The sequence below is a fragment of the Drosophila novamexicana genome, unplaced genomic scaffold (assembly GCF_003285875.2).
Source record: "Drosophila novamexicana strain 15010-1031.04,08,12 unplaced genomic scaffold, DnovRS2.1 tig00001395-arrow-arrow-pilon, whole genome shotgun sequence".
Taxonomy (NCBI): Eukaryota; Metazoa; Arthropoda; class Insecta; order Diptera; family Drosophilidae; genus Drosophila; species Drosophila novamexicana.
This window is the reverse complement of record NW_020824854.1, coordinates 311330-325927: the sequence shown is the minus strand read 5'-3', so window position 1 is coordinate 325927 and position 14598 is coordinate 311330. Positions and strand designations below refer to the sequence as shown.

Sequence of the window (14598 nt, the reverse complement as noted above, 5' to 3'; positions counted from 1 at the left end):
TTACTTTTTTTGGTTTTTATATTTTGGAAAATAATTAAAATATCGATACTTTGAGTGCGACCATTTGCAAATGTTTTAAGTCTCAAAATATTTCCAATTTTTTTTATAAATTGTTAAATACTGTTAAGAATATAGTTGAAGTAAGCTAACGACTATCGAAATTGTAAAGTTCGATCAATATCGATAATTTTAAGGCAATTTCTACACGTACTGGGTACTGGGTATCTCTAAGTCGCACACCTTCTACATGCGCCTCAATGCGAATTCTTTTTTGGCCTTTAGGGCCGTTAACTTAAAGGTTCAACTGATTTATGTGTAACTAGGCCTTTTAATGCCGGCACGCTCAATCTTCTTCTTGTAAGTCCTTTTGTGACATTTATTTTCTTTGGGCTGGTTTCAGCTCTTTGCTGTGATTCGGCACTAAAAATCACATATCTTAAGCACTTATGACGCCCAAACTCTGTGTCTCAGCGAACTTTAAAGTCAGCCAATTGTGGTGCTTTCTTTATATTTTTTTCTTGTTTAATTATTTTCAGTTTCCGTTTTCAGTGTGCATGCACTCCATTTTCATTTTCCACTATAATTTGCGCTTTATTCAATTTTTGTCGCTTCTTTTGCTCGATTTTCCATTGTTTGCAGCGTTATTAATTTGATGTGATTAATGCGGCAATATATGAACAATGCATGCTTACATCTTAAAGCATTTTCCTCATCATTTAAATGGCATTTAATCTGAAATTTTTGTATTACACGTAATTTTCGAGTGGCTCTTTAAAGCCCTCAAATTAATTTGTCATATTACGCTGATTAATGCTAACGCCAGTTATTAATGACCCTCCATAAGAGGCGCAGGCTCAGCTTTAAATTGCTCAATTATGCCCACAGCTCTTGAAGGTCCTCTCATATATCTCATCTGACGGCCAGACCAAACGGGCAACTTAATGAAGTGATTGCATAATTACGCTGCAGATGGGTATAACAATAGAATGTGGGATAGATTCATGTTGCGTATAGGCCGAGCCATAATCAAAAACTTTGAAATCCTGATTCAATGCTAAAATCATACTGATTCTTAAACAAGTTTTTATACCCCCTTATTGAAAATGAAAATTAAAGGAGTAAAATGTTTTTGTGAAAATATATGTAACAGGCAGAAGCATCTTCGTCCCCATAAGGTATATGAAACATAGGTTCCACTTGGGCCCGAGCAGTACTAGTTTTTTTCCAATAAACGATAGCTTACCCCGTTTTCAATCGATAAAAATCGATATCGAATACTGTTTTCGTGCGATGTGGTTTTACGATAAAATTTGGCTTAACTCTATTTGAGTATTTTTAAAGACTACTCTCGACTTTTTTAGAAGAGTCTTGACTATTGACAATTTCGATTCACTTATTCAGAAATTTTAATGGCATCTACCATTAGAACCATCTCTTTAATAGTTCGTTTCACGTATTTTTCCTATTTTAACAAACATAAATAGTTTTTCTTCAAAAGTTTTTAAGCTTATACCTAATGCACTTCACAGAATTTAGTCTCCCTTAACATTGCCAAATTGAATCTATCTTCATTTTTTTTAGGCTTTCAATTTATTTAATCAGTTTCAATTTAATTTTATTATTATTTACATATTTTATCTGTTTTATACATTTTTTAAATTTTAATTTTAATTCAACTTTTTTAGCTCATCATTTTATTAATTCTGAGATTTTTATTTGTCAGAATAATTTGGAAAATGTTGTGCTACATTTTCTACTTAGTTTATGGATCTTACTTATATTCCAGAAATGTGCAAGTAGCAAATTTCCATTTCTTTCAAATTAATTACAATTTATTTACATAAGCTGTATCTCTGGAACAAAGCGTATTTAACTTGGATATGTTGACTAAGATAAATGCTATTAACTCTTTTTAGAGCACAATATTAAGAAATATAAGGTACTAGAATATATATAAATATAACAGAAAGCATAATAATTGAATTGTGTTAACAGATTTATTAAAATGTCATCGCATGTCATGCTCTGTTTTTGTTACTCAACGTGGAATATTTGCTCGCATATCTGGATAATTCGCTTGAGCAATCATCGAAATTCAATTACAGTTTCCATTTGCATATGGCATCAGCCAGTCAGTCGGTGTGCCATGTTTGTTTTGTTTTTTTTCTTTTAATATTGATATGGCGTAAATAGGAAATTAAATAAATGCAAAAAGATAAACGCGTGCAGGCTGTCGCAAAGTTGAGCTGAAAGGACTCTAGACCTGGCTAAAGAACTCGTGCGGGCCGTTGCCCAAGCCAAGTCAAAAAGGAAAGAGGAAGTTTGTCTTTCGCAGGCCGAAGACTTAATACGCTTACAGAAGCTAAATAATAGGGTAGTCTGATTTGATATTGTTTGGCATGTGAGTGAGTAGAGTAGCGAAGTTCATTATAGCTGAAGAGATATTTAAAAAACAGAATAGTTTTCCATTAAAAAGTTCGTCCTTTGACTTATTTTTCCTAGAAATCTATATGATACATGTTGATGAGATGCTGCTCATATGTAAGGAGCCAGGCAAAAATTTTAAATTTCCTGTTTTGTCAAGATATATAAAGCCTAAAAGGACATCGTATGCATGAATTTTACTTTTTACCGATTGTTCCTATTGCAGTTATATGATATCGTGTCCTCATTCCGACTTATGCAAGTTTTAAAATGAAAACTGAGAGACTAGTTTGATGCTAGCCGAACAGATGCATATGGCTTTGTCTGCACGGCTGTTAATTTTGATGAAGAATGTATATATTATATATAAGATGGGGTGCGGAGCTGTTCCCTGATATGCTTTACACTTTACATGACATATTTATAATACCCTTTAAAAGGGTGTAAGAATCAAAGCCACTGCCTCTGCATGTCGATGCGAATGAGAATGTGAATGAGGATGAGGATGTGAATGAGTTTGAATATGAGACTCAGCGCATTGACAGGCTGTCAATCGATGACATGCAACATGGCAAATGGAGCTACATGAAAACCAGGCTATGGCGACTCAATCTGCTGATGTGGATAATGTGCCGGCTACGTGCGTAATTTTAGTGCCCTGATTTGAATCAAAGCAGGTGACTTTGTCCCTCCTCTGTGTATGCGTGTGTGTGTGTGCTGACAGGACGTTAAATAGATGCTACTCTAAGATAAGCTAAGGCATGAGTTGCTGTTGAGTCTTTGGTTAATGTATTGACTGCTTTGGCTTTTAGCTGTGAGTTTTCCTTTTCATTTGTTTAGCTGTGATAAATGAATTTGCCTGCTTGACCGTCTCTTTTCGAACAATTGGTCGCTAATGTCAATGCTGAAGTTGCCAGCAGTTAATTTTGATAGTGTGTTGAGGTTAAAGTTTGCGAAAACATTAATCTTTTATGCACGATATCCATCAATTACAGTAACTTTTTCCAACCTGCCCGCCGCACTCTCGCCCCGCCGAACAACTTCAGCTTCAATAATCCATACAACATCATTGACGTCAGGACCCGCTGGATGACTGGGTTGTTTCTTATAAATAGTTGAGCATCGCTTTTGCCACCTGCATTAACAAAGCTATTTTTTCTACACTGACCAACATAATTTTCTTTACATAACCCTGACCCCCCCTCTCTCTCTCACTATCTCTGCTCCCTCCTTGCGCTTGCTTTCAATTCGCATTGCCCCCGTTTCCTTTCTTAGGTACTTTTTGTGGTTCCTGGAGCCACTTGGCACCACCCAACGAGTTGATGATTAACTTGGCTCATTTATCATAAAATCATTGCCCCAGAACGAGCGATGGGCGTGCCCTGCACCGCCCACTCGCTGACCACAAATGCTATAAATAATGCACTAAAATTGCAAAAGATACAACAAATATATTCAAAACAAATTTATGCGCAGAAAAAGATGTTGTATCTGTATCTTTGTATCTGTTATTCAATTTTTTTTATGCCCTTATACACAACTTGAGCTCGTTGTGTGGTCTTTTTTCTTTTGCCGGTTTTTCATGGTTTGCCCTCTGATTTCATTTAGTGAGCCACATTTATCTCCTAGCTTACAAATAGGGAACAAAAAAAGCTTCTAATTTACATAAGCTCTTCGTTTTAATGGGCGCAGTTCAGGACACAAAATTGTTTGTCCTATTTATTTTAATTTCACTGAAGTTTGTGCAGGTACGGCTTTTGAAGGATATATTATTTGTATAGTTAGTACATTACAGTTTTTCATGTATACGAGCATTGCTGCTCAACATCAAAAGCCAAAAATGTACGGGAACAATGAGTTTTCATGTCTGTCGTTGCTTAACGCTCGAAAGATATTTTGAACTATCTCACACACAAGCGTGAAATATGCGCGGTATACGGTATTAGTTATATATTTATTCGTGTTTTCATTCGTTCGGTTACATGCTGATAAAAATTATGTGGGAAAACTTTATTTGTTAATTAAATCTACAAAAATCGGCGATATTTCAATGGAAAATATACTACAATTATTTCGGGTAACACAACCGTATTCGAATTTTTGGGAATATTTGGTAGATCCATTTGGTAAATTCATCTCCATTTTCAGAATATGAATGGAAAACTCGTTTTTTTTTGTAGAAATAGAAATTCGAAACATTAATATTTTATTAAACATATATTTTTGAATATTTATAAAATTTTATCAAATTTACTTTAGCACATTCAATTTCCTTTGAAATAATTTGTAAGTTTTTAACATTTATCTTAGGCCTTAGTAGATCATTAAAACGTTGTCCTATTTTTTCATATTCTCTGCCTTCTCTTCAACTGCTTGTGATTAAGTGCCTTTTATTTATGGGCTAATGGTCTATTGACATTGACCGCCAAGTGGATAAGGATATTTCCTGCAAATTGCAGTCGTCCCACAGAGCTATAGAAATATGTCGGGCCCAGTTCAGCTCATCTTAGCTCATCACGTTTGTTCCGTTCAGCTTTGTCTATAGTCGGCACGTGGTGGTTAATTCACTTAGTTGTCCCTTCGCCGGAACCTGCTGCGTCCTTGCTTCTTGTTTGAGTGTGTATTCGGCCTGAATTATGTTGACAATAAAGCTCAAGCTGCTCGTAGTCAAGTCAGGCCCCGCCTACCGCCCAGCAGCATTGCGTGATTTTGCCAATTAGCCAGCGTGGACTCAAAAATGAACAGCTCTGCATGCTGGCATTCTTTTTGGCCAGCACCCAGCAGTTACTCAAATCCCTTATCAATTTTGTGTGCCGCACAGCTGGGCAGCGGGGGCGGCACACACGAAGCCAAAGTCAAAGCGTGGCGCCACAAACAATGCAACAGCAATTCCACAACAGATTTAGAATCAGGCATTTGTTTCCTTCTTTTTTTGTTATGCCTTTTCCTACGCTGAACCTATTTATATTGGAGTAGAAAGGGTATAATGTGCTTGTGCAAATGTATACATTGATTGGAAAACGAAACTAGACGCTTTTAAAGCACATCTTAAAGAGAGTAAATAGGAGCTAGACAGGAAATCTGGTAAGCTAATAATATAGTATATGGTATATAAAGAATAGTTCACTTATATATATTGGTTTTCCACCACTTTTCTCCTTAAAATTAGTTGTTGGCGCCTTGTATATACAGTATTGTATGCCATATTAAAGCCCTGAAAATCTCATTAACATCGGAAAATAAGCACCGAAGAATGCAAGGCCGTATTCAGCGTAGTTTGTGGCTTATGGAAAAAGAATCTAAGATCGGACAATAAAAACCGAAGTTGTTTCAGGTCGTATTTTCCATAATGCCGGTCTTAGATAAGAAAAAACACTGGCGCAGCATAAAGATCGGACAATATAGCCCGAAGTTATTTAAGGTCGTATGCAACATAGTATGGTGCTCAGGAAAGAAGAGGGAGGGGAGCTTGCTATCTTGTAGGGTATCTATTAGTCGGGCCTGAACACCCGTACGTATTTTTATTTATTTTTTGGTTAAAAGCCCGCGTTGGGGAACAGCACAAGCGACGACACCGAGCAATTTATCGCGAAATTTCAAATTGAAATTCGTTGCATTTTTCAAACAGCCTCCAGCCGCTGACAGATTCCCCGCAAGCAAAAAAGTTGGCTGGGTGAGGGAGGGTGGAGGGGGGGGGGTTGGGCCGTAGGCAGCGCTGAAATACTCTTGTAAAACAAACCGTAAATCATTGCACCTAGGGGAATAATGTGTCACAGTTAACCAATCTGTAATAAATTTCGGCTTAAGGTAACAACATCAATATGGCATGTAAATGGAATAAATTTTGGTAAAACATTGGAATAACATTAGGCTGAAGTAACAATGCGGGGGTTAAGAGTGTATCACATTTATTATTAATCACCCTTTTTACTTATTGCTGGAAAATAATATGATAATGGAATATAACAATTATAATAATAACAATAATATTTTGCACATTGAAGATATTTATTTTCTTTATTACGAATATTTCTGGAGAATTTTTAAAATAATTTAGAATTAAATATTGATATGATAAACTGTCAAAGTATATACTGTAGATCCATATTGTGATTCTCAGCCTCTAGTTTTATTAACTTTTCCAGCCAGATATGATTTTGTAGTTATCGCATCTGGCATCTCAGTCTTTGACACGTTTAATACGAAAGTCAATTTTAATATTTTCCACTTCACTTAAAATTTTCACATTATTTTTCATGTTGTTGGTTTTGTATTTGCTTTCCACTTGGTTGCATTGTTAACAATATTACGATAATACCCTTACCCTCTTCATGGGGTAGGTCAGGATGTGCTATGCGTACGTGCATAGATGGGAATGTTTTTTTGGGAGTTAAAATTTGGATGCTTTGTTTTTTTGGGCCATCCGGCTGGCGGGAATGTGAATCATCCGACCCGAACTTGATTCATGCTGTTGTAAGCTGCTTTGCAGCTGTTTCATAACCATTGCGGACAAATGGGTTTTGTGTCAACGTTATCCATTAAGTCACTAAAAGGATCAATGGGAACCAAACAGTGTGCGGCACTCAAAATATTGCAGTTTATTCAATTAAAATGGCAAATTTAACGCACTTTTGCAGCTGGTTTCGAGAAGCGGACGTTGCGTGAATCGATTAGGTTATAAACAATTTTTGGGGGTATAAACAATTCGGTGTCTGCGGCTGGCTGCCAATAAAAGCGAAATATTTACACAAAGTTGCGTAGTGCAAAGGCAACAAAGTAAAAAAAAATAAAGCAAAAGCAACCACATGAAATCAATTAAAATATTTGCAAACAGCACGCAGCACATAAAACTTGGTCTAGAAATTGTAGAACTTGAGCGTTAAAAGTAATTGAATGTGACTATAAAAATAGCGCATACGACGCGTGGGCCAAATGGGGGAGAGAGTATAAAAAATTGATAGAATAGGACGCGCTCGACTTGGCAATATGCTGTATGAAGCTGTAAGACATAGCAGACAGTACAATTTCCCTCTAATCGAAGGAGAGAGATATGCTAGGGTCTCATAACGCTTTTCTATCGCCTTTTTATCCTTCCCCTGAAACAGTGCCACTTGAGCTGACTTTTTGTTTGAATATTGTTTTTTTTTCTGCTTGAAGATGGCTAAAGGGGCGATATTAAGGTATTTAAAGTAACTCTCTCCATCCCATATGCCCTACCTACAGCTGGTACAGGGTATGGGAAAATGATCAAAATAATTGAAATAGAGTACGTATGCTAAGTGGCGCTTGTTTATCTGGAAAGCCTCGTGAAAACAAACAAACAAACAGACGCCAATTGAAAATGTGCCACTGTACATCAATCGGGCAATGGTACATCAAAAGTGGAATAAAAGTAAAAAATTAATTAAATGTACGTGCAGCGGCAATGTGGCAAAGCATTTGAGTGAATTTTCACAGATTTTCATTTCGTTCATATTACGCAGCAACAACAGCAAATGAAGCAAATGAAGCAACTGAAGCAATTGCGCTGTAATGGAAACCACTCGAAGGCATTTCAAATATTTGCCAAATAATTAATCACGCCATGTCATGGCCCGGGCACGGAGACGCCTACGTCAGCCACAGTCAGGGGCCCGGCTGCCTGTGCGCCAATTGAAATGCTAATGCCAATGTCTGTTGGCCACTGATAATATGAGCTGCGACGAGTCGCACTTTTGGGGGCACAACCTCCAAAAAGCATTTTGCAGATTATGATAAATATACTTTTTTAAATAAAGCCGACAGCTGAAGTTGTCTGCACATGATTCGCTGCCTCTCCCCCTTTCTCTCTCTCTCTCTCTCTATCTGATGATGAATTCTGTTCTTGTATTCAAAGTGAGTAAGCTTTGTTTTTGACAGACAGCACTCGACAAAAGCAGCTTCCATATTTGAGTGCTACTCGTAAACTTATTACAGATTGCTCAGATCTCAACTAAAATATGAAGTTAGGGCTGCATAAAAGCGAATTGTAAGTTTGCAAAACTGTCTTTCATGTCTCAAGTTTTGTTAAGTTGTCCAAGCGAACCCCATCAGACCTATTATAATCCTATCTTTTCTATAGTCGTATCTGTAAATCTCATTTAAACTTAACCCAGACTGCGGTCATCTTAAAAAACCTTTTTTAATCGATTCTGCCCAACCTCATTAACCTGAAAATTCCTAAAACTATATAGGGTTGAAAAAAAGCAGACTTTGCACTTGACCTTAAACATTTTAAAACTTTTTACTAATTTCTTTTAATTTAAAGATCCACTTTATTTTAATAATTTATTTTTGTTACATTCTATACCTATAATATATTTTATTTTTAAGTAAATAGTTAAAGGATAAATAAGCTATCAATTGACTATGGCCTTCGGATAAGACAATGCTATAGATTTGAACCAGGGTCCTTCTTAATCAGTTGCCCGCATGCCTGAGCATTTATTATTTTGTATATATAAGTCTGACAATATTTTACAATTACTTGGATTAATTTTTGTGTAAACTAAAATTTTCTGTAGGTGTACCCAATTTTGGGCTCAAATCGAATGCATAGTTGAGTCTAAGAGCACGCATTATAATTCTCGGCGAAGCAGTCGCATGTACATGCGCCGCGACAGTCGCAGATGGGTATGTAGAGGAACTCGCTGTCTTTCCAGAAATCGACCAGCTTCTGGCAGGAGTTCTTCTTGTAGTCCTCTTTGATTTTCTCCAATTCATTTTTTCTGGCGCAATCACAAAAGTAGTCGGCTTCAAGAATCCTGTCGAGACCGCCGCAACAGACATCTCGGACCAGCCTGTCAATGGGATTGGCACGTGCGCCGAGACATTTTCTGGGCACCGCTCTCATGCGAATCTTGTGTGTACGCTTCATGTCCACATCCAGGACAACGGTGGATGTCAGCTGTGGATTGAAGACGCGCTTGCGACGCGCATTGTCCACATATATCTCGTAGTGGACAATATTCGAATCGTCATGCAGATACCACTCAATGGACATGCAACTGCTGCTTATCGGCGCCACATGGGTGATGGTTATGGGAAAGCTCTTGGTCGCCGGCGGTGGATACTCCTTGGTGCCATGCAGCCGGTTCTGTATCGTGTCGCGTGTTGCTGTGATCGAATTGATGTCCATTAGCAGGTTCTTCAGGTGCATTTTCAGCTCCAGTCGCTGCTTGCCCTCCGGCGTTTTCAGAAACGCGGCCTGTCTGAGGGCACGCCTCACGGCGATGCAGTGGCAGCAACAACAATCCTTTGTGTAGCGCTCACAGCCATCCGAGAACAGATCCGTCATGGACAGTTTTACCAGGGCGCTCTCACTCGATTCAGCTGGCGCTTTTGGCTCCGGCTCAGGTGCAGGCTTCGGCTCCGGTTCAGGCTCAGGTGCAGACAGGGACTTGCCTGCCGTGCTACCTCTGGGACTTTTGAGCGCACTTTTCGCAGATGCCGTTGATGAGCGCCGGGAAGAAGACTTGGATCCAGACGGGGACCGAGACCGTGTCGGTATACCAGGTGCATCCGGCAAAACTATGCTCACCCTCTTAGACATTTCACCCTCTTAGACTTTTACGAAAAGAAAATAACGAATCTTGTGTTTGAAATAAAAAAAAAAACTGCTCCAATGTAGACGAATAGCTCAACAAAATTTAGAGAAAATAGTTATTGAGTTAACTAGAATTCGAAATGCTCACAAAAGGATTTTATTTTCAACTCTAGCAGAAGTTTAAGAAGTCAAGTAGATTCAGCGTGGGTTTGAAGAGATCCTGAATAATCATTTATAAACTTAATTAAATTATATTTGAAAGGTGGATTGGGTGGCAATCTATGCAGAAGTTGGGCATAAGATAGATAGATAGATAAATATTTAAATATTCTCTAGGTATGATTTATGTACCAAGTAAAGATTATACAAATTATTTACAATTTGTTATGATAAATTCATAACTTAAGTATTTTGTAGGCTGAATAATATTCCTGCTTATGCAGCACTTACTAGTTCAGTTACAAGTTCACTTCAAGAACTCACAAGTTCATTAACAAGTTCAGTTAATGAACTTCTTAATTGTATTCATGCTGAAAAGCTGGCAACACCCATAACAAAAAGTTCTTTAGAAGACAAAACATTTTTAAAGCAAGGTCACAATATTTTTGCATTTTAATTTAGTTTAATGCACAATGAGGGAGTGCGGCGTTGCCAGACGGCTTTAAGTATGTAGTTAGGTTGACTGTGCCTCATTACCTTCTGCAATTACGTTCAGTTCATATTTGAATCCATAAATTGCTAAGCGTGTATGTATTTTCGACTTAAGCTTTGTTTTTGAGCTCATTTCACTTTCACTCTTATCGAGCTTTACGACTTTGTGTGTACTCTCGCTATATACGATTTTTTTTTGGCCGTAGTGAAATACAAACAAACGGCGGCATTTCTTGCTAAATCGATGTGCGTACGCAGAGTCATTTGCAATCATCTTCAATCATCTTCAATCATAACGAATGGCAACGTTTTATGACCTGCAATGGATGACCCAGCCGGAGCTTCCGCCTGCTTCGAGTCCGTGTCTGTTGTGCCTTGACTTGTCTGCCATTGATTCAGCTTTGGGCCCCCGGGGCAGTCGAGACGTGTAACTTTGTCAATATTTATGTTCACGGCTCGGAGCAAGAGAGGCAAATGGAACGTCATGAAAATTTGCATAATATTTGAGGCAGGCGGCCATTGGGGCAGGGCAGCGGCGCATACGAAATGAGCAGCGACCACCTTTTTTTCTTCTGCTCTTTATAAATGGCAAGCATTTTTTCGACTCTAATTAAAATAGCTTAGAACGCGTTGCATAATGGGCGGGCCATTAGTCTGAGTTTGACATGGGCTTGGACTTGGAGTTGGTTACTTATGAGTTAAAAACAAAAACAAAAAATAAAATTCTCAATGTTTCCACTTGCGCTTTTCAACGGGGCCAAAAGTTCAGCTTGGCTGCGCAAACGTGGCGTATGATTAACACGCTTGCCACATTACACATACGCCCGGTCGCCTTATCCCTCTGTTGCTGTGCAGCTTACAAGCAAAAACCTGACAGAGAACAAGTGTGAGTTCGTGTGTGCATTAAATTATGTTTGCTTTATGATTTATCTAACACATACTCATAAGAATGTTGAGCATGTACTGAACGCCATTCCAACAATATGTTTTATCCGCCTTTGTCTGCGCTTAGTCCTCAGTCTTAAGCGGGGCCCGTACTGCCGTAGGCACCACGGGGCGCTCTGACAACGGGGTGCCTGGCAGCCAGTCAGCCAGTCAGGCAGGCAGGCAGTCAGGCATTTTAATAGACTTTCCCTCTGACAAATGTAATTGCGTTCAAAAAGCAGACGCCGGTTGCTATCTGAGCTCAGCGCAGGCAGCAAAAGTCGACCCATACTTCAGGACACAACAGGCTTTAATCATAAATAAATACGCGTGAATATAACGATGGCAGCCGCAAAACAAACCCAAATAGAATAAAAAATTGTCACGCGAATGACGCGAACGTCAGCTACGATGAGGAAATTATATATAAAGAGCTTCTGGAATGCGTTTCTATCAAGCTTAAATGCTGGAAGAGATTCCAATATTATTCGTTGTATTTTACATGTTTTTAAAGAGTGTCGAAATTTCTTTATATATTGCTTGAGCATATTTAAATACTATTAAAATATTATTTGATATTATTATTTAGTATTAAGCATATGTTGTCTTATTTTCGTGGAAATCATTTTATGAACTATTTTTTTACATTTTGTTTACTTAAAAATTGAAGGACATTCGCTTTAAAGGAGCTATAAAATTATTTAAGAGTGTATTCTTAAGATACCTTAAATAAGTTTTGGCTAAAACTTAAAGCATAAGGCCTAATTTCTTAAGCTGGAAGAATATTTATTTATTTCTTTGAGCACATAGAGAAAACGATTAATACCAAACTTTGAATGTCCCCAAAATTAATAAAAATTGTCTGTCCGGCACTAACTATATTTGAATTGGCTTTCGTCCGCAGCTCATATGGCCGAATCGCTTTAAATTTGTCCACTGATTTACGTTTTTTCAGCAGTATATTTAAAACTTTTAAAAAAATTTAAAACTTTTTCCGGTCGCCTAGCAGGTCTTTCCCCGTGGCAACTTGCTGAAATTGTTTAAAAAATGCAATTAAATTGATTGAGGTCAACAGGAGCTGAGTACCTAAGCCGCGGGGCTAGTCCCACAAGTTAAATTATTTTTCTTTAATAATATTATTTTTGTTGTTTTTTTTTTATTCATTTTATTTTGACAGTTATATTAAAGAGCTTTTGTTTGGTATTTGTTGCTTCCCTCTTGCTGGAAAATTGATGTGTTTCTGGTATTTTCCTCAAACTTATCTCGTCGCCTCTGCTGACGCCTGTTGTGTGGCACTTTCAGTTGTTTGACTTCAGACATTTAGCTTTTGTCCTGCCGCAGCTACTTCCGTTTCGGCTGTCGTTTCCGTTTGTCTATCAGCGGATGGCCGCAGGAAGTTGGCGCCTAATTCAAAACTTTGTGCCGTCGAGAGACAAGTTTAAGGCAAAGCGCAAAAAAATCGTCAGGCATATTTCACAAGTTTTAAGGATCTTGCCTAATTGCCTAACGCCCGAAGCGACCAATAAAACTTGAAGCAGAAGTGGGTAACAACTTTAAGTTCGCTCGCTGTCTAAATGCGAAGTATAATTAATATTGCGGAAGCTTTACACTCAGCTCGTTTTCGCCGGAAGTCACATTTCACATTTCACATCTCTTCCAGCAGAGCACACAACACACATAAAATACATACTGGTGTTGGGCTGTCGACACTTGGGCCAGCATATTGCCCATAGGTCTGTCATTAAACATGAAGCTCCCATTGGCAATGCGAGGGTTACGAGCTTGTAGTCTCGTATTTACTGACCCGGGCCGGGTCGGTGCCACAGCTAATTGCACTTAAATTTCTGTGTGCTTGACTCCTTTATGTAGTTGCCACAAATGTTATGAATGTGGGTCGTTTAAGTGCCATGTCAATTGACTGAAAAGTCAATCGTCAGGCATTGTTGGCCACATGGCGCCCAACGTAGGGGCACATAACATGACAATAAGTTTTTACGACCGCCGACTGGAAGACACACATATACTATTAAATTTTATAAATCTTTTCAGATTTAGTAATTTTTATCAGAGCCCAAACCGATATAAGCCCAAAAAGGGATGCATAAAATGTGTGAGACAATGCGCAGACTTTATTTTTTTTTTTTTATTTATATAAACTAAGTTGAAACTACATGATAAGTGGATATCAGCAATGGCTGCCAGGGCCTTCAGCTAGACAATAGTATGCGCAGACTTTAATGCAATGAAATATATAGATTTTAAATATGTAATTTATGGCATATGAAAACGGTGAGAAATCTTGGTGCATATGGCACCCAACGTGCCGCACATAAAATACCAAAACCATTTTATGACTTTAAGCTAGAAGCAGCACACATGCTGTTAAACTTTTTTTATATGCTTTGCTCAGAAATTGTGATTTTTTACTAGAATTTAAAAGGTTGTTTTTTTGTCAAGTGTTGATGCCAGAAAATTCAAGACCATGCTAGAAATTGAATAGCTTAATTTTGTACATATAATATTAGGTTATCAATTACTTTAATTTCTCAATTTACTGAGTGCTATAATCCAGTGTTTTTTTTATTTAAAATTTGTTCAAGCAGCAGCCCTTCAGCTGGTTTGTCTCTCTCTCTCTCTCTGTTGCGGGCCTCTGCTTTGTTAAATCTTTCAATTATTTGTGGAACGAATGGTGGCAATCCGACGTCCACTTGCCATGCACAGCTCAATAATTTCAAGAAGCCGTCCAATAAATACTTGATTTTATGGCAAACAAATGCAAGGCCCATCAAATGCTCTAGACACACCTGACCGCATAGTTGAGTTGAGTTGAGTTGAGTTGAGTTGGGAATCCCACAAGGCCTCCAGAGTGCCATATAAGTGGGCACTGAAATTACGCGTACTTGAAGGTAAAGCTGCTTATAGATAGCCAGAGAGTAGCTATAAATAGCTAAATGGCCTCAAAAAGATTTTGTTCGATTTGCCAACAATTTGCTCGACCCTCTTAGCCAATGAATAAATAACACGCGTACGCAGCG

At 38.1% G+C, this 14598-nt stretch overlaps 1 protein-coding gene across 1 annotated transcript; it reads right to left on the bottom strand.

Annotated features, from left to right (window-relative positions):
• Positions 1–8855: 8855 nt before the first annotated feature.
• LOC115767485 lies at positions 8856–10086 on the bottom strand. The gene has a single exon (XM_030711793.1). It carries the CDS (start codon positions 9992–9994, stop codon positions 9008–9010), a length of 987 nt encoding a protein of 328 aa, XP_030567653.1. The 5' UTR covers positions 9995–10086; the 3' UTR covers positions 8856–9007.
• Between the last annotated feature and the right edge of the window lie 4512 nt (positions 10087–14598).